Raw genomic sequence first — 18,342 nt, 5'->3', positions numbered from 1 at the left:
ACACACACACACACACACACACACACACACACACACACACACACACACACGCCCCTGGGGGAGGTGGATATGTCAGTACTAATTATAGAATAACATAGAATGAATTATTAAGTACTGCTTTCAGCTCCATGCACATTCTGTTTGTCCAATGAAAGACGCAATGACTCATACTAAAAATCACCAGTATTCTATATAAAATGTTCTTTTATGTATATTGTCCTTTTAAATCTTCCTAATATCTTTGTGTACTTCTCTATGCACACTTTACAGAAGAGACTGAGACACCAAGCAATAAAGTGACTTGCCTGAGGATTCAATACTAACAAGCAGCAAAAGTGGAAAAACATCTAGACAAGAGATACCTAGAGCCTGTGTGCTTTCTACTAAACACGCTATTCTCCCAACTTTTCCCCAGCATAAACAATGCATTTGTGGAAACGGATACTGTGGTAAGTAAGTGAAACTGGTCAGGTGGATGGACAGTTTATCATTCAGATTCTTCAAGGCCAAATCCAAAAGACAAATCCAGATTAAGATGAGACAAGCAGCAGAGGTCAAGAACCATGCCACTGTGCCTTGGCCCTTGGCCAGAGGACAAAGTTACTGAATTTCAAATAGAACTCTTGGCTCTAGGACTGGCTTAAACACCAGCAAGGGCAAAGCAGCCACATTTGAGCACCTTTTCTCACAGTTCAGCAGAGGATGATTCTGGGGCTTTCAGACAGGTTCCTTCTCTCTCTGCCTAGAATGTTCTACCAACTGCCCTCCTTTCTGGAAAATCCCTGATTAATGCCAGGTGTGGTGGCTCACATCTATAATCCCAGCACTTTGGGAGGCTGAAGTGGGTGGATCCCCTGAGGTCAGGAGTTCGAGACCAGCCTGAACAACATGGTGAAACCCCATCTTTAAAAAAAAAAAAAAAAAAAAAAACCCTGATTAACACACATGACTCCTCTGAGAAATAATCCTGTGCACTACCAGGCAGAGTTATCACCTTACTTTATTATTTCCAAATACAATTAAATCTGGCTCTTAGCCTTTACTCTTCAGGATGTATAACAAGTCCACTATCACACATCAAAAGGGCTTCTTTCTCCTTCTTCATAACACCTAAGAATACCAACCTAAAAGGAAGTCAGAAAACTAGAAAAGAGCCTGCTCTACAGCTCATGGTGATCACCACATCTGCAGCTTCAGTTGCATGATGTCACTGCTGTTCCAGGTGCAATTAAAGATGCTTTCCTGAGTGGACCCTCCCCACTAATTCTAGGGATGTTCTTAAAACTACAGTGCTATTCTGGCCTCTATGTGTGACCTGTAGGATCCTCAATTCAGGACACTGCATGCAGACACTACTAAATTACCTGCCTCTCTTCTTTATCTTTGGTTAAATGGTCTTCCTCATTCTTATATTCTCTGTGTATTTGCGCTTTTCACTTTTTTCCATAATTAGATTAGCTATGAGATTATGATGTTTTTTCAGAAACCAAAAATTTCAGACTCTATTTTTCTTTTACATTCTTCTTTAATTAGAAATGTTTAAACAGAGGCTGAGTGCAGTGGCTAATGCCTGGAATCACAGCAACTTGGGAGGCTGAGGCAGGTGGATCACCTGAGGTCAGGAGTTCAAGACCAGCCTGGTCAATATGGCGAGATCCTGTCGCTACAAAAAGTAGCCAGGCACGGTGGTTCACGCTTATAATCCCAGCTACTCAGGAGGCTGAGGTATGAGATCACTTGAACCCAGGCAGAGGCTGCAGTGAGCTGAGATTATGCCACTGCACTCCAGCCTGGGTGACAGTGAGACTCTGTCACAAAAAAAAAAAAAAAAAAAAAAAGAAAGAAAGAAAGAAAGAAAGAAAAAAAAATTTAAACAGAACAGATTTTCAATTTTATCAAATGCCTTTTTAGCATCTATGGAGTCATTATAAAAGGCTCCAAGAAAAATTAGCATAGCGATTACACTAATAGATTTTCAGCTATTGAACTGAATATAGTGCCTTTAATAAACCCTACTTCATAGAATATTATTTTAATATGACACTAGGTTCTATCTGCTAATATTTAACTTAAAATACAGGTACCAATATTCACAAGACTGGTCTGTAGTTTTCATTTTCTTTAGTTTCTTTTTATTGAGTTTTGATACTATTGCTAATTTCTCTTTTTTTTCCAGATCCAGTGCTGTCTGAATTTTTTTTTCTTTAGCTAATTTCTTTCTTTTTTCTTTTATTTTTTTTTTTGAGACAGAGTTTCACTCATGTTACCCAGGCTGGAGTGCAATGGCGCAATCTCGGCTCACTGCAACCTCCGCCTCCTGGGTTCAGGCAATTCTCCTGCCTCAGCCTCCTGAGTAGCTGGGATTACAGGCACGCGCTACCATGCCCAGCTAATTTTTTGTATTTTTAGTAGAGACGGGGTTTCACCATGTTGACCAGGATGGTCTCGATCTCTTGACCTCGTGATCCACCCGCCTCGGCCTCCCAAAGTGCTGGGATTACAGGCTTGAGCCACCGCGCCCGGCCTTCTTTAGCTAATTTCATTACAAGTTTGCAAGATGTTCTTTTTCCATACTGTCTGGTTTGATGTAGCTCATCGCTACATTAAAATGTTTTAAGGGTAGGATCTGAACTTTTATTTTATTGTATTTATTTTTTTAGACAGAGTCTTGCTCTGTCACCCAGACTGGAGGCGTGATCTCGGCTCACTGAAACCTCTGTCTCTTGGGTTCAAGTGATTTTCCTGCCTCAGTCTCCCAAGTAGCTAGGATTACAGGCATATGTCACCACACCTGGCTAATTTTTGTATTTTTAGTAAAGATGGGGTTTCACCATGTTGGCCAGGCTGGTCTTGAACTCCTGACCTCAGGTGATCCACCTGCCTTTACCTCCCAAAGTGCTGGGATTATAAGGCGTGAGCCATTGCACCTAGCCAGATCTGAACTTTTAAAGAGCTCCGAAACTGTATGTGAAGGTTTTAGGAGAATTCACCTATGAAATGTGTTCCTGGTAATTTCTCTGCATTTTTAAAACCAGTTATTTTAGATTTTCTATCTATCCTGGGGCCTATTTTAATTAAACTTTAACCAAATGTATTTGCACTGAAATGACGCAATTACTTTCTTATGATTCTTAACCTCTCTGTACCTATCGTTGCCCTCTTTTTTCTTCTTTTGACATTGCCGCTTTCTCCCTTTTTTTCTTGTTAGATCAGTTTATTAGTCAGGTTATTGCTTACTGTAAGGTCTGATCTAACAAGAAAAAAAGGGAGAGCTCAGCTTTCAGTCTGTTCTATGAATGTCAGCTGAGCTTTCAATCTGTTCTATGAATGTCATTTCGGGATCCACACATAAAGCAGCAACTACCTCGGAAGAGTTCTCATGGCAGGAGTTTAACAGGGCAAGAAAAATTACACAAGAACACTGAAGGCCTCTGGTCAGACATGTCATATTATGACCATTCACCTTTCACATGACCAGGGCCAACATTAGTGTAACAGGAAAGAATACTCTACCCATTGCCAACTATAGCAAGGGCATGAAGGGAGGAAGAGTTATGAAAAAATAATATAACCTACCAAAGTTAAACTAATGGTTTCTCTATTTCATTATTCTCAGGTTCAAAGTACCAGTGCTAGGCTTATTTAGGAGTTCTACCACTTTTCTATGTTCTATTTCATTATTCTCTGCTTTCCATGCAATAAATTCTTTCCTTACTCTTTTCCCCTAACTTCTTCACTTGGCCACTTACGTTTGATTAAAAATTTCTTTAAAAAATTTTTTTTTCTTAATAAGTACTGCTTTAGCTGTTTTTCACATACTCTGATACACAGCATTTTCATGACTTAAATTATTAGTGAGGCCAGGCGTGGTGGCTCATGCCTGTAATCCCAGCACTTTGGGAGGCCAAGGCGGGTGGATCACTTGCCGTCAGAAGTTCGAGATCAGCTTGGCCAACGTGGCAAAACCCCATCTCCAGTAAAAATACAAAATTAGCCAGCCTTGGCAGCATGCACCTGTAATCCTAGCTACTTGGGAGGCTGAGGCAGGAGAACAGCTTGAACCTTAGAGGTGGAGGTTGCAGTGAACCGAGATCGTGCCACCACACTCCAGCCTGGGGCACAGAATAAGACTATGTCTCAAAAAAATATATATATATTATTGAGTGCTAGCGTTTACTTTGTAACTAATGTACAAACCTTAATGTTCAATTTCCTTAATCTCTGACCATATCCACTAATAAAATTAGTGTACTTCTTCTTCCTACTCTCTCCTCCTTCCTCACCCAGCCAACTTTATCTTTTACTGTTCATTTTGTACTGTTATTTATTTATATCTTTATTACTTAATTTTTCAGGGTTTTTTTTTTTTTTTTTTGAGACAGAGTCTTGCTGTTGTCACCTGGGCTGGAGTACAATGGCTTGATCTCAGCTTACTGCAACCTCCACCTCCTGGGTTCCAGCAATTCTCCTGCCTTGGCCTCCCAAGTAGCTGGGATTACAGATACCCACCACCAAGCCCAGCTATTTATTTTTATATTTTTAGTAGAGATGGGATTTCACCATGTTGGCCAGGCTGGTCTCAAACTCCAGACTTCAGGTGATCCACCCTCCTCAGCCTCCCAAAGTGCTGAGATTACAGGCGTAAGCCACTGCACTCGGCCAATTTTTCAGGTTTTATGTGACATCTTTTGATACTCTACCTCCCGGGTATCAATACGAAGAAAACAATATTCTCACATGAACTCTTCTTTCTTCCACCAACTTTTGCCAGTTATGTTATTTATATTAACAAGCATTTTTGAGACGAGGTCTTGCTCTGTTGCATATGCTAAAGTTCAGGGGACTCTCCATATGGGCCAGCCACAGTTAACATTTACATTCTATTGTACCACCATAATTCTCTTAGATGCTTTCATTTTAATGTTATAAACAAAAGAGCTAATATCTACTGCCAATCCTTTTGCTACAGCTTTTCCAGTCATCGTGGGTGGAAGAAATCTGTTAGGTTTCTTCAGAAGTCATGAGCACCATATGCCCCAGTACTTTTATGTTCAAAATGTTTGCTGCCCTTATATTTGAACTATAAAGTTTGGGGCTGGGCACAGAGGCTCACATCTATAATCCCAGCACATTGAGAGACTGAGGTGGCAGAATTGCTTGAGGCCAGGAGTTCAAGACCACCCTGGGCAACACAGCAAGACCCCATCTCTGCAAAAAAATTAAAAAATTAGCCAGGTGTGGTGATGCACGCCTGTAGTCCCAGCTACTCAGGAGGCTGAGGTGCAAGGATCACTTGAGCTCAGGAGTTCAAGGCTGTAGTGAGCTATGATCACCACTGTGCTCCAGCTTGGGCAACAGAGTAAGACCCTGTCTCTAAAAATAAAAATAAATAAAATTTGGGTGTTATATTTTTGTTCTTGAGGATTTTATTATAGGTGTGTTGCTTCATTTTTTTTCTGCCATGGAGAAACTCAAGAATACCCTGAATTCTTCTACTTTACCTGTACCTAGATGCCAAAGCATTTTGTTTTTTGGGGATAGCTGGAGCTTGGGGGGAAGTCTAGTAACTTTATTAGAGTATGTCTCAGCAGTATTTTCTGGGGCATGGCATGCCCTTTTCTTTTCTTTTTTGAGATGGAGTCTTGCTCTGTTGCCCAGGCTGGAGTGTAGGGGCATGATCTTGGCTCATCACAACCTGCACCTCCTGGGTTCACGCGATTCTCCTGCCTCAGCCTCCTGAGTAGTTAAGATTACAGGTGCATGCCACTGCGCCTGGCTAATTTTTGTATTTTAGTATAAACAGGGTTTCATCATGTTGGCCAGACTGGTCTTAAACTCCTGAACTCAGATGATCTGCCCGTTTCAGACTCCCAAAGTGCTAGGATCACAGGCATCAGCCACTGTGACTGGTCTGCCCTTTTCAATATTTAGATTCAAAACCTTCTGTTCTTTCGAGGAAATATAACTTTTGAAACTGTATCTTTTCCTTTCCTTATTCTTTTACTTTATTTTTTTCAGTATGCCCACTCAAAGACCCTAAAACCAATGTCTCCACAGAAGCAAGAAACATACTTAATGCCCAGATTTTGTTTGTTAAATATTGTTCCTTGATAATTGTACTGAAGCTCCTTGGAGAAATGGCTAATTCTAAGTCATTCCATGACTATGCATATCCATCCATGGCCACAGACAGACACTACTGACCTGCTTAACCAGAATACAGGGTCCTAAAGCTTTAGTTCTGTTTGTTGCTCTTCATTGCAAATTTCCCATCACATCTTTATTTATTTATTTATTATTTATTATTTTTTTTAAAGATGGGGTTTCACCACGATAGCCAGGCTGGTCTTGAACTCCTGACCTCAGGTGATCCACCTACCTCAGCCTCCCAAAGTGCTAGGATTACAGGTGTGAGCCACCGCGCCTGGCCTCCCCTCACATCTTGATATAGACAGGCCACGTATTTTTGTAAAGTTTCCTTAGAACACAGACATACCATCTGTTTAAACACTGTCTAGGGCTGTTTTCATGCTACTAAGGCATTGTCAAGTAGTTGCCACTGAGACTATAAGGCACATAAAGGCTAAAATATTACTAACTAGAGTTTCACAGAAAAAATCTGCCATCTTTACGCTAATCATTGATTCCTTTAAGCTATAATCTCATCTTTTTACCTTTTCATGCCAGAGAAAGTCTTCTGCATTGTTTTTCTAAAGTCCAGTCCAACAGAAAGAATGCCTTTAGGTGAAAACCTAAACCCAGGGCCAGGAAGGAGGCCTTGGTTTTGCCTCCAGTGAGGTCACCTCAGAGTGGAAGAGGGAGTGTTGTCACTTTGCCAGGTTCCCTTATACCCCCAAGGAATTCAAGACAATAATCAAGAAAGAAATTGCTCTATTTTTGGACTTAAGAAAACTAAAATATACTTTGCATTTCTTTAAATTAAAGATCATTGGTAGGTAACTGAGCTGGATATAATATTAACTATTTAAAAGTTACTGTTTGGCTCCTTACTTCTGAAAGCAAACTTTCCAGAGACATAGGATCCATCTTGTTGTAGACATTCCATAGATTCAAACTCACATCGTGCAACTGCAACAGAGGGCAAAAACAATGAAATAATTAAGTCAATATCATTGGAACAATCAGAATTATTTTTTGATGTTCACAAATGACTCTTTTGGTATAAACTAGTGTGAACAGAATAATAAACCAAAGTTTTATCAATTATATTAGCACCTATACATATTTTTTGTTTGCTTGTTTTTTTTTTTTTTTTTGAGACAGAGTTTCACTCTTGTTACCCAGGCTGGAGTGCAATGGCACGATCTCGGCTCACCGCAACCTCCGCCTCCTGGGTTCAGGCAATTCTCCTGCCTCAGCCTCCTGAGTAGCTGGGATTACAGGCACCCGCCACCATGCCCAGCTGAATTTTTGTATTTTTAGTAGAGACGGGGTTTCACCATGTTGATCAGGATGGTCTCGATCTCTTGACCTCATGATCCACCCGCCTCAGCCTCCCAAAGTGCTGGGATTACAGGCGTGAGCCACCGCGCCCGGCCAACACCTATACATATTAAAAAATGTTTTCCCCTAAAAGGAAACTATTTTTTCAGAACCTTTGGTACTAATTATCTTCAATAATGGGCACATATATATTTATACACACACACATGCACACATAGACTTGTATATTGTATATTTTTGCCATTGTTTTAAATAAAATTTGAATCAAAATCATCCATATCCATGGCTTTAAAAATCAAATGGCACAAAAGGCTTATAATAAAAAATGTTAACCCCAACTCCAACCTTTCACAAACCCCCACTAGTCTCACTCCTCATAAGCAAACACTTAGGTGCTCCCTTCAGTAACACATACAATAAAAGTGGAAGGATACAGAGAAGATTAACATGGCCCCTGAGCAAGGATGACATGCAAATTTGTGAAGTATTCCGCATTTTCAAAGAACATTTTTTTAAAAAAAGAAGCAACCAGTTAGAATTCATTTAACATTTTCTTTCTGGTACTTACCCCCAATTTTGATATAATATGCTTCTATCACTATCAATTTAGAAATTAAATATTGATTTCTGTCAAAGATGTAGTTCTTTTACACCCATTCCTATTCCCAAACTGCTTCTTTCTCAAACTCTTGGACTTGAGGAATCCACCCCCCTCGGTCTCCCAAAGTGTTGGGATTACAGGTGTGAGCCACCATGCCCAGCCCCCAAACTGTTTACACATACATATCCTAACATCATTTAATATCATAATATGACTTTCTTGGTTTATTAATACTTTTTAAACACAATGAATTGTTTTTGTTTCAGTATGCATCCACATCAGCATTTAGTGGTCCTAAACAGAAAGCAGAAAGATGCAGCAATTTGCCAGGTCAATCCTGTCAATTTTGGGGATCTGCTGTGCACACCAGGTTTGTTCTTAATCCCTGATGAGGTTTTTTTTTTTTTTTTTTTTTAAGACAAGTCTCTCTCTATCCCCCACAGGCTGGAATACAGTGGCGCAATCTCGGCTCACTGCAACCTCTGCCTCCTGGGTTCAGGCGATTCTTCTGCCTCAGCCTCCTGAGTAGTTGGTATTACAGGTGTGCACCACCAAACCCAGCTAATTTTTGTATTTTTAGTAGAGATGAGGTTTCACCATGTTGGTCAGGCTGGTCTCAAACTCCTGACCTCGTGATTCGCCCTCCTTGGCCTCCCAAAGTGCTGAGATTATAGACGTGAGCTACCACTCCCGGCCTGCCAAGGATTTTGAGAAGCAGCAGCAGCACCAAAACCAAGGTGTGCACTGGATTCAAGGTTATTTGTTCTAGTTGTTGAATTCCAAACTAGACCCCAATACATTGTAGCGACGACCAAATGAAAGCCCTGTTTAAAACTTCATTTTTTTTTTTTTTTGGTTAAAAACTTCAATTTTTAAAAGGAAAAGCAATTACAGAAAAGTAAAACAATTCAGAGGGATCATTTGTGCTTACAAGTGTCTTTATGTGGTCTTTCTCCAAGTTTAACCACCAAGGACTCTGACAGCTGGCGGGTATAAGTAACCTGGTGACTATTCTTTTTACCTTATCAAAACCTAAGCTAAAAACAATGCACAGCTGACAACAGCAGAAGATGGCAGGCCTAAGGGCCCAATATTCATTTCCAAGGCTGATGGAGAGTGAATAAGCACGGTTCTAAAACTAAACAAGGAAGGTCGGAGACTCTTTACAATCTTACCTGATGGCTCTGGCCAAAGCAAGGAAATATCGTGGAAGGTGCTGGGTGGTGAAAACAGGAACTTGAGGAGGGAATAAAAAGCAGCAGCCCTCAATAAAGGTGAAGGAGAGAAGATAGGGGGAAAGCCCTGAATTCCTCATCAAAGGCCAATCTCAGAGGGAAGCAAAGGGTTCCCAAGGAAAGGAGTGAAGGAGCTTGAGGACAGGATAATGGCTTAGAAGGGGCATCACTCTCCTGAGTAGCTGGGATTACAGGTGGGTACCACCACACCCAGCTAATTTTTGTATTTTTAGTAGAGACGGAGCTTTGCCATGTTGGCCAGGCTGGTCTCGAACTCCTGACCTCCGGTGATCCGCCTGCCTCAGCCTCCCAAAGTGCTGGAATTACAGGTGTGAGCCACCGAGCCTGGCCTTGATAGCTAGCATTTTACCCACAGTAGAACTTCTTTCAAAATGGGAGTCAATCTTCTCAAACCATGCCACTGCTTTATTAACTAAGTCTGCAGAATATTCTAAGTCCTTCGTTGACATTTCAACAATGTTCACAGCATCTTCACCAGGAGTAGATTCCATCTCAAGAAACAACTTTCTTTACTCATCCCTAAGAAGCAACTCCCCATCCATTAAAGTTTTTAACATGGGATTGCAGCAAGTCAGTCACATCTTCAGGCTCCATTTCTAATTCTGTTGCAGGAATCAGAAGACCAGAGAGACTAATGGGTACAACAGGAGGATTTTTTCTAGGTGCACTGGCTTAGTGGATTAGCATCTAAAAAACTGAGCCTCGAACAAAGACAGGGCTTGACTTTTATACATGAAGCACAGTGGCGTGAAAACAGACTTGCAGGTGCAGAACAAAGGCAGTTTATCAAGCAATGACAGGCACACAACTCAGGCTTACATATGTCCTCTGCTATGCAGCCTAGCTGGCCGTTATCTAAGTTGCTCAAGGAGCCTTGCACACGCTTATCTTGTGCCCTCCGCTATGGTACCTAGATGGCTGAAGTCCAGGCCTGCTTAGGTATTTCTCATGACTTTTGTTGTATTGCTTAGATGAGAAACAGAAACTCATAGTTATCAGTTACAGAGAACAAGAATCCATAAACTCATAAAACTTACAGAACAGAGTAAAGGGTAAGGGTTCAGGAAGTTTGCTTACACTAAAGGAAAGAAGAAAGATTTGTTTTTCTGTTCCCATCTCCTGCTTCAATTTTAGTTTTCTTGCTATTTCTACCAAATCTCCAGTGACTCCCTCCATTGAAATCTTGAACCCCTCAAAGTCATTCATGAGAGCTGGAATGCATTTCTTGCAAGCTCCTGTTAATGTTGATATTCTGACATCCTCCTATAAATCATGAATGCTCTTAATGTCATCTAGATTGGTGAATCTTTTCAAAAAGGCTTTCAGGTTTTTTTTGCCCAGATCCATCAGAAGAATCATTATCTATGGTAGCTATTGCTTAACAAAATGTATTTCTTAAATAATAAGCCTTAAAAGTTGAAATTACTCCTTGATCCATGGGCTGCAGAATGGATGTTGTGTTAGCAGGCATGAAAACAACATTAAACCTCTTGCACACCTCCATTAGAGCTTCATTGGGTGTCTAGGTACACTGTTAATGAGCAGTAATATTTGAAAGGAATCTTTATTTTCTGAGCAGGTCTCAACAGTGGGCTTAAAATATTCAGTAAGCCATGCTGTAAACAGATGTGCTATTAACCAGGCTTTGGTGATCCATTTAAAGAGCACAGAGTAGATTCAGCACAATCCCTAAGGGCCCTAGGATTTCCAGAATGGTAAATAAGCATTGGCTTCAAATTACAGTCACCAGCTGCATTGGCCCCCAAGAGAGTCAGGCTGTCCTCTAAAGCCAGGTACTTACTTCACCCTATTTATCAAAGTCCCAGAGGCTGGGCACTGTGGATCACAAATGTAATCCCAGCACTTTGGGAGGTCAAAGTGGGAAGATCACTTGAGCCTAGGAGTTTAAGACCAGCCCTGACAACACAGTGAGACCGCATTTCTACAAAAAATAAAAAAGTTCCAGGGCATGGTTGCTGACGCCTATAATCCCAGAACTTTGGGAGACTGAGGTGGGTGGATCACCTAAGGTTGGGAGTTTGAGACCAGCCTAACATGAAGAAACCTCATCTCTACTAAAAATACAAAAAAAAAAAAAAAAAAGTAGCCAGGCGTGGTGGTGCATGCCTGTAATCCCAGCTACTTGGGAGCTGAGGCAGGAGAACTGCTTGAACTCGGAAGGTAAAGGTTGCAGTGAGCTGAGATCGTGCCATTGCACTCCAGCCTGGGCAACAAGAGTGAAACTGTCTCAAAAATAAATAAATAATAAAAAGTTAGCTGCGCATGATGGTATACCCCTGCAGTCCCAGCTAGTTGGGAGGCTGAGGTGGGAGGATGGCTTGAGTTTGGGAGGTCAAGCCTGCAGTGAGCTGTGATCACACCACCGTACTCCAGCCTGGCCAACATGGTGAGACTGTCCCAAAAATAAAGAAAAAAAAAAAAAAGTCCTAGATGGCACCATCTTCTTACACAAGGCTGTTCTGTCAACACTGACAATCTGTTGTTTACTGTAGCCACCTTCATAAACTATCTTAAGTAGATCTTCTAAATAACTTGCTCAGCTTCTATACCAGTGCTTACTGCTTCATCTTGCACTTTTACGTTATAGAGACAGCTTTTTTCCTTAAACCTCATAAACTAACCTCTGCTAGCTTTAAACTTTTCTTCTGCAGCTTCCTCACAATTCTCAGCCTTCATATTAAAGAAAGTTAGGGCTTTGCTCTGGATTAGGCTTTGGTTTAAGGGAATGTTATGGTTGGTTTGGTCTTTTATCCAGACCACTCAAGCTTTCTCCGTATCAGCAATAAGGTTGTTTCACTTTCTTATAGTTTATGTTCACTGAAGTAATGCTTTCAGTTTCCTTCAAGAACTTTTCCTTTGCATTTACAACTTAGCTAACTGTTTGGTGCAAGAGGTCCAGCTTTCAGCTTGTCTTGGCTTTCAACATGCCTCCCTCACTAAGCTTAACCATTTCCAGCCTTTGATTTAGAATGAGAGAATTGTGACTATTCCTTTCACTTGAGCCACTGTCGGGTTATTAATTGGCCTAACTTCAATATTGTTGTGGTTAAGAATAGAGAAGTCAGAGGAGAAAGCAAAAAACGAGGGAACAGCCAGTCAGTCAAGCAGTCAGAACATACAAAACATTTAACAAGTTTATCATCTCATATGGGTGCAGTTGTGGTGCCCCAAAACAATTCCAGTGGTAACATCAAAGATCACTCATCATGGATTATCATAACAGATATAATAATAAAAAAGCTTGAAATATTATGAGAATTACCAAAATGTAACACAGAGACACAAAGTGAGTGCACGCTGTTGGAAAAGTGGAGTCAGCAGGCTTGCTGGATGCAGGCTGTCACAAACCTTCAATTTGTTTTAAAAAAAATTCAATATCTATAAAGTGCAACAAACCAAAGCACAATTTAACAAGATAGGCCCGTATGTGTTTTTCCAGTTTAACTGGTGCAAACAGGCACTGTTCTCAGCCCTGAATACATGTCAGGCACCATTCTCAATTCCTTTCAGATAGGTTTCTCTTGACCTTGAGTAGTTACCACACATGTGACTACACTGATCTACTCTGCTGAATACTGACTAGGAAAAGAGGGATCTCTACAGTCTTTGGGAGTTTTCTTTGGATGGTTCTTTCCTCTTTAGTACTCTAAATGGTTTGGTCTCTCCAGGCTCCCAGCTGCATCTCCTAAGTCAGGGAGTGCACTGGGCTCCTGGGTACTCTCTTCACGGGACTCACCTTGATTGTTTCCACCTCTCAGGGATTCACGATTCCTCACTGCCTGATGCCTAGTTTCTTGAATACCATTGTTTCATATATTTTGTTTGTGGTTGTGTTTTTGTTTTGGGGGCTTTTGTTAGTTGGGGAACCAGTTCTTCTTTTTTTTTTTTGAGACAGAGTTTCGCTCTCGTTACCCAGGCTGGAGTGCAATGGCGCGATCTCGGCTCACTGCAGCCTCCGCCTCCTGGGTTCAGGCAATTCTCCTGCCTAAGCCTCCTGAGTAGCTGGGATTACAGCCACGTGCCACCATGCCCAGCTAATTTTTTGTATTTTTAGTAGAGACGGGGTTTCACCATGTTGACCAGGATGGTCTCTATCTCTTGACCTTGTGATCCACCGGCCTCGGCCTCCCAAAGTGCTGGGATTACAGGCGTGAGCCACCGCGCCCGGCCCTGGGGAACCAGTTCTTGTTGTTTTGTTGTGGGTGACTTGTTTTTTCTTCCTGGAATCTTTTTTTTTTTTTTTTGGCCAACCTTATTGACCAACTTCATGGAAGCTTTTAAAGATACTCTTTCATCCAGGCTGGTCAGGGGTGGCTCACGCCTGTAATCGCAGCCAAGGCAGGTGGATCACCTGAGGTCAGGAGTTTGAGACCAGCCTGATAAACATGGTGAAATCCCATCTCTACTAAAAACACAAAACTACAGCCGTGGTGGTACACACCTGTAGTCCCAGCTACTTGGGAGGCTGTGGCAGGAGAATCACTTGAACCCAGGAGGCAGAGGTTGCAGTGAGCTGCCTAGGCAATAGGAGTGAAACTCTGTCTCGAAAAAGATACTATTTTACCCTTAGTGTCTGAAATGTCACAGACAGAATAAGGTTTTTTTCCCTCTTCCCATTCAAACATAAGTGATTTAATTTAAAAGTTTTTGTTTCTCTTTATGATTGGAATTTTTTTTTTTTTTAATTTCCTCCCTTATGGTATCCCTGCCTTCTCTTTCTAGAAATTCTACTCATTGATATTAGACTTCTTAGATCAGTCTTTTAACATTTAAAGTTAACTTTTTGTTTCTTTCTTTTCTTTAAAATTTTCAGATAAAGTCTTGCTCTGTCGCCCATGCTGGAGTACAGTGGCGTGATCTCAGCTCACTCTAACCTCCACTTTATGGGTCTGAACGATTCTCCTGCCTCAGCCTCCCGGGTAGCTGGGACTACAGTTGTAGTCCCAATTTTTGTATTTTTAGTAGAGACAGGATCTCACTATGTTGGCCAGGCTGGTCTTGAACTCCTGACCTCAGGTGATCCACCCACCTCGGCCTCCCAAACTGCTGAGATTACAGGCATGAGCTACCATGCCTGGCCTAAAGTTAACTTTTAAGGTTAAAGTCTTAACTTTTTTCTCATATTTTCTATCTCTATGATGTTTTCACTCTACCTTTCTAAAGAGCTTCCTAACTTTACCTTCCACTCCTCTACTGATTTCATCAATTATGATTTCCTAGAGCTCTTATTTTCCATACATTGTTATTACAACATATACTTGTCCTATGATTGCCAAATCTTACATTTTTCTGAGCATCCAAAAAGAATTTTATGTCTTAAGTTTTCTTCTATACCTTAAATTATCTTTAGGTATTAAAGAATTAGTCTTTTTTTAAAAAACAAACTTCATATTTTTTTTTTGAGTTACCAGTGTTTAATCAAATGTCTGGTGATCTTTGGCTTCCTATTCATACTTTGAAATGAGGCAATGAAAAGGCTAACTGGAAGCTGTACGTTCCTGATAGCTGAAAAGCAGAGCTTCTATTCCTGGGTCTCCATCCCCTTATATTCTACATGCCAAAATGTGAACATCTTTACCTTCAGGAAACAAAAACTACACTGACTAATGAAATCTCTTTGTTTTGTCTTGCCTTTTAGTTTCTTAATTTAAGTTTTATTTATTTTGAGACAGGGTTGCCCAGGCTGGAGTGCAATGGTTCAATCAGCCCACTGCAGCCTGGAACTTCTGGGTTCAAGCTATCCTCCCGCCTCAGCCTTCCAAGTAGCTGGACTGTAGGTACACATCACTGTGCTCAGCTAATTTAAAAAAATTTTTTGTTGCCAGGCTGGTCTTGAACCCCTGGCCTCAAATGATCCTCCTGCCTTGACCTCTCAAAGTGCCAGAGTTGATTACAAGTGTGAGCCACTCACCAGGCCTTTTTCAGTTATTTTTACAGAACCTCCACCCAAACCTGTTCTTTGTTTTTCCTAGGGTGGAGATGGCATCTGCAAATGCCTGGTTGCCGGTCACTTGCGAGGAGGGTGGTAGAAAGTGGCATATAACAACCTTCAATTAATTCTTTCCTTTCAATATCACCAATTTCCATTTTCTGTTCTCTACTTTATCATCTTCTCCCCCATTGATTTAATCTACTGGGCCCCTTCCTCTGTATTCTGGAAAAGGTTTTCAAGTGTGTCAAGTGGGGATTAGATTTTTTAAGGGTACTATATTTGATATCTATTTTTTTAAAAGATGGGGTTTCACCATGTTGGTCAGGCTGGTCTTGAACTCCTGACCTCAGGTCATCCGTCCGCCTTGGCCTCCAAAGTGCTTGGATTACAGCGTGAGCCACCACGCCCGGCCTTTTGATATCTATTTTTTAATGCAAGTTTTCATTCCACTAATAAATTTGAGACTTCCTATAATCTTTTCTTATATGTTCTCCATCTCCCTTTTTAATTCTGATTGCTCCTCATTGCTAGATCTCATTTCTCTTTTTATAAATTCTGTTCCTAAAAAGTACCAAAAAGAGACATTTTCTCAATTATTTATTTTATTCCTTGGAGAAAACCTTTTTTTAAAGCATATTGGTCTATCCCTGCATCTAATATGCTGTGGTCTCTTTCTTACATTTTGTTGACCCTTTTCCTAATTCTTATTCCATCTTTCAATATGAAGATCTATTTGTCCATAAACAGATGAATGAATGCTCACTGATTACTCATTATTTAGAAGTTTGCTATTAGGATCCTCCCCTTGTGGAGCTGGTTGATGTAAATTTACATTACCAGATCACAGTTCCAGCAGCTGGAGAGTAAGAAGGAGGAAGTTAGAGGCAGAAAAAGCCCTAGCAGAGGAACTTCCCTGTACGTCTTCCCAGAAAGAAAAAATTATCTATATCCATGACTCAGTTTGGCCCAACATAAATGCCAAGTAGAAGCTTGTCATTTAATCATTTAATCTCTCTCAAATATGGATGTAAAATAGGACCTACCTCAGAGAGTTACTATAAGAATGAAATGCCAAGTAAAAGCTATGGCTGGGCCTGGCTTTCTTTCTCATGCTGGCACCTACCATATGAGAAACAAAACACCATCTGGATTAATGACTTTCTTCTGGGTATGGCCATATAATAAAACACAAGTTTTAAAAATTAAGTTATAAGTATCTCTCCTTCTCTTAGCCTGAAAAGGAGGCAAGAGACTTTTTGGCTCAGGCAGTCATCAGGCCATCAGAGTGGAGTAGAGAGAGTACTGGCAGAGCCCATCTGTAGGTCAAACTGCTCCACACCTCAAAGCACTGGGAAGGGCAAGGGAAAGAAGACTGAGGTGGAGTAGAGTGAGATGGAGACAAAAGGAAGGTATCTGAGAATAAAAATGTGCAGCTACAGAAAAGGGCAGGATGTGGAGAGAGAGACCTCGAGAAGACCTACAGCAACTCTTCCTTTATGATGTGTGCTATTTCCTCTTCATGGCCCATCCCATTTCCTAAAAACACCATCCTAATGTAAACTGCATTACTTTTCAAAGGCTTTTTTTTGAAGGAAATAATGTTCTTTTTAAATGTGACTTCATAATGTGATATACCTAAAGGTCCTCATTTGGGTTATATCAACTATGTGGCCTCCCAGTGCACTTCTTTCAATGTGATTCTAGCTGCAGGCCAGGGGTTAGGAGCACAGGCTCTGAAGCCAGATCATCTGGACCTGGCCCCAGCTCTGCCTCTCATTAGCTCTGTGAATTTGGGAAATTCATTTAATCTCTCTTAAATAGGAATGTAAAATAGAACCTACCTCAGAGGGTTACTGTAAGAATGAAATCAGTCAATTCACATAAAGTGCTTAGAACATCACCTGGCATATAGTAGGCACTCAGACCTAGTTCATATAATTAACTAAAAATAAATATTATCTTTATTAATATTATAAAAATGTTAAGTTTATTCTCTACCCCCTATAGCCTGCCTTCCTTCAAGCGCCTACTCTTCTAAGTTAGTATTAATTCCCAGTAGAGGCAGCTTCCACAGCCTCATGGATGTTCTGCCACTTGTACTCAATGTGAGAATACTGTGATTTTGGAAAAGGAAAAGTGGAGTCCAAGTGGTATGCTTTCCTTCAGCCCCACAGCCCATGCTGCTCCATTTCAGAGGATGTGATGTGGTTGTCCCAGGCAAGCCTCCAGTCACTTGCTAGGGATGCCAGTGCTGCTCAGAGGTATAGAAAGTGGCTCTATGCCTTGCTTCTAAAGGCCCCACTCACTCTCTCCCTAATAAGATGTCCCCATTTCTAGCATGACAATGCTACCCCTCCCTGGTTTCCTGTACCGGGCAGGTCATTTCAGTGGGGATCCTATGGAGACACATGGATGCTCATGGTCATGCTGCTAACCTATCAATCATGCCATTCTGTACTCTGGACCACTTCCTGTCCCAGACTCACTTAAGAACTGGCTACTGGTCATCTTCTAGATACAAGGAATGCTGAAGTAAAAGACACTGTTCTTATCACAAAAGCTAATCTTTTCATTCTTCTAGTACATTGCATTTAACCAAATTCTGCACTGTCCCTTTCATTCCTCTTGAATAGTTCTCAAATTATATACATTTCTGAGGTACAAACCATAACCTAGTTCTGGTTTTGTACTTAAGGAGCTTCCAGTACAAAAACCATGGTGGGTGGACTGGTAGGCAAGTGGGTGAGCATGACAAATGTGTAATTACAAGATCATAAAAGCTGTAGGAGATGTCAATCTAGGGTGCTACAGGAGTAGACAGGAAGAATAGTTAGCTCAGAATGGGGTAAGGAAGAGGAAGGAGGGCAGAGAAGAACTCCAAGAACAAAGGACACAGGACCTCAGACTGGGACTAGCCTTTAGCAGCAACTATTTTCCATTTCAAGTCTTGTAACTTGCTCCATGCCCTTGGGAGGTAACTGCCAGCTTTTCAGTGTTATAATAATGCACACCCACATCAGTTCTTCAGTTTCAGCCAAGTGGCAGACAAAAACTAGGCATACTGCTTT

At 41.1% G+C, this 18,342-nt stretch overlaps 1 protein-coding gene and 1 non-coding gene across 4 annotated transcripts in view; one reads left to right on the top strand and one right to left on the bottom strand.

Annotated features, from left to right (window-relative positions):
• The window catches only part of CUNH20orf194 (chromosome unknown C20orf194 homolog), a 151,851-nt gene that overhangs the window by 101,292 nt on the left and 32,217 nt on the right, over positions 1 to 18,342 (bottom strand). For all 3 annotated transcript variants that reach the window (XM_032295560.1, XM_032295561.1, XM_032295562.1), the window contains one exon: positions 7,012 to 7,089. In XM_032295560.1, the coding sequence (XP_032151451.1) occupies positions 7,012 to 7,089 (78 nt within the window). The remainder of the gene's footprint in view (positions 1 to 7,011; positions 7,090 to 18,342) is intronic.
• Positions 7,857 to 7,963, top strand: LOC116563076. Its single transcript, XR_004274211.1, has one exon. It is a non-coding gene; the product is annotated as a U6 spliceosomal RNA (small nuclear RNA).

This window comes from Sapajus apella, unplaced genomic scaffold, assembly GCF_009761245.1.
Source record: "Sapajus apella isolate SASKATOON/1434 unplaced genomic scaffold, GSC_monkey_1.0 scaffold33, whole genome shotgun sequence".
In the NCBI taxonomy this organism is placed as follows: Eukaryota; Metazoa; Chordata; class Mammalia; order Primates; family Cebidae; genus Sapajus; species Sapajus apella.
Note: the sequence above shows the minus strand (reverse complement) of the source record. Positions and strands in the feature narration are given on the sequence as shown.